This window comes from Cryptotermes secundus, unplaced genomic scaffold (genome assembly GCF_002891405.2).
Source record: "Cryptotermes secundus unplaced genomic scaffold, Csec_1.0 scaffold655, whole genome shotgun sequence".
Classification (NCBI taxonomy): Eukaryota; Metazoa; Arthropoda; class Insecta; order Blattodea; family Kalotermitidae; genus Cryptotermes; species Cryptotermes secundus.
The window spans coordinates 876,372-878,336 of NW_019726234.1; the positions used below are offsets into that span (position 1 = coordinate 876,372).

Here is a 1,965-nt window from a genome sequence, read left to right on the forward strand (position 1 = left end):
TGTACAAATTTGAATGTGCCATGAAAGTGGAAAGATGTTTTTAATTATTGCATGAATGACTTCAGCTGCTGTACTATATTGNCGTACAAATTTGAATGTGCCATGAAAGTGGAAAGATGTAAGATTTGAGGCTTTCACGGCGGTGACTATGAAGAAANGGTATTAATGCTTCACTTGTATTATGGAAAGCAGTTTTTGTGTGATAGCATGAATTAAACTAGCATAGTCACTTTGTTTTGAGTGATCATATTGTTGATCCTTGCAGGTGGAGAAGAAACTGTGTTGTCATATGAGGCTGTACAGCAATTGCAAATCCAGTACACAAGGCCTGTCATCATCCTTGGACCCCTAAAAGACCGAGTTAATGATGACCTCATTTCAGAGTTCCCAGACAAGTTTGGTAGCTGTGTTCCTCGTAAGTTAAATGAGAGAAATTTGTGCAACAAGCAGAGAATAGAAGACAGATCCTTAACTACCAAATAGAGCAAATATCTAATCAGCAAATCTTGAGAGAACAGTTACTTGAGAACGCAGTGGTTTGCATTGTGTGGTTCATTATTGATTACTGAGCTTATTGAAGAGCACATAAGCCACTGTTTTTACAGTTAGTAATATTGCAATACATGTGTTCATAGGATTCTGTTTAGGAGCTCTTAGAAAGAATAGCTGGTGTAGTTGTGTGGTAGAATTGAATAAGTATGGACTTGTCAACATGAACATGCAGGCTGTGATATGCAGAATGTTACAAAGCAGAGATGAAGCAAGTAGCAGACCTCTGCACCTTCCTACTATGTTGTAAATCTTAAGTAACCAAAATTCATGTGTCATTCAAAAACCTTGAGTGACAGAAGAATTTTGTTCTGATTTTTTATAATGAGCACGCAGATGGCTTAAAAACATTTTTGTGACAGAAAATCATTTTGAACTGCCTTACCACAAGCTTTCTTTTCATGTATTGCCCTTGGTCCATGTTCACAAGCTTCAGTGCAGTGCCTCGTAGTCAGTCTCACGATGTAACGTCTTTACTGGCAACATTTCATCAAGTTTAGCATTTTATTTCTCCTTTATATTTTCCATGCATTCATGTCTTCTAAAAGAAAAATATGTAGAAGGATTCATATATTGGTATACGCTTCTAGTATGACTACTATTCATAATGTTGTATTTTAGCGTCCTGTTGCACTGATTTTCGTCCATGATATATGCACTGCAAGACAGACATTGTATATATATATCATGGATGTAGAAGGATAATTAAACCTATGAAGAGAGGAAAGAGAAATACATTATTCATTAAAAGTGTTCATACATAATTTGTCACAGTAAGTGACCTTGTTCATAGTCATCTCAGGAATACAAGTATATTTTACATGAATATTGAGGTATACCTATGCACACTGCATTCTTGGCAAACATATTGCCTCGTTCATGTGAATGGTTTCATACATTTCTATAAATTCCTTATATTTGGACAAACATAGCTGGAATTTCACATGGTATCAGCTGTTCTGGTTTCATGTTATTGTAATTAGTTTTGCCTTCACTATCCATGTTATGAAATGATAATCTTAAAATCACAGTCCATCTTCTCCTTTTATTTTTTTCCAACAAACTACATAGTGTGGCTGCTGTAGGTCTGTCACAGCTCCATTCTGTACTTGATTTGATTACTGTAACTCATGGTACGCGGGTTCAAACCCGGCAGAGGTCGTGGAATTTTTAAGGGCGGAAAAATTCAGGGAACAAGTCCTCTGGGAGGGACTTTAAGCCGTGGGTCCCGTGTTGTAGATTTACAGCACGTAAAAGATCCTCATGTCTCTAGGAGACCTCTGAGCAAAATTAGGCAACAGTTTCTTGCCCAAGTAGTTTCCAATGCCTCTGGTAGATGTGGGAAATATCAGGTACCAACGGCCAACCTCGTTGGCTGAACGGGGCTGATAGCACGCACCAGTACCGGTAGGGTAT

The 1,965-nt window shown here is 37.8% G+C and overlaps 1 protein-coding gene across 1 annotated transcript in view; it reads left to right on the forward strand.

Annotated features, from left to right (window-relative positions):
* LOC111864055 (disks large 1 tumor suppressor protein) overlaps positions 1-1,965 on the forward strand; it is a gene marked incomplete in the record, with an annotated part of 824,637 nt that overhangs the window by 806,170 nt on the left and 16,502 nt on the right. Inside the window, 1 exon segment of the mRNA XM_033751308.1 lies at positions 266-406. Within this exon segment, the coding sequence (XP_033607199.1) occupies positions 266-406 (141 nt within the window).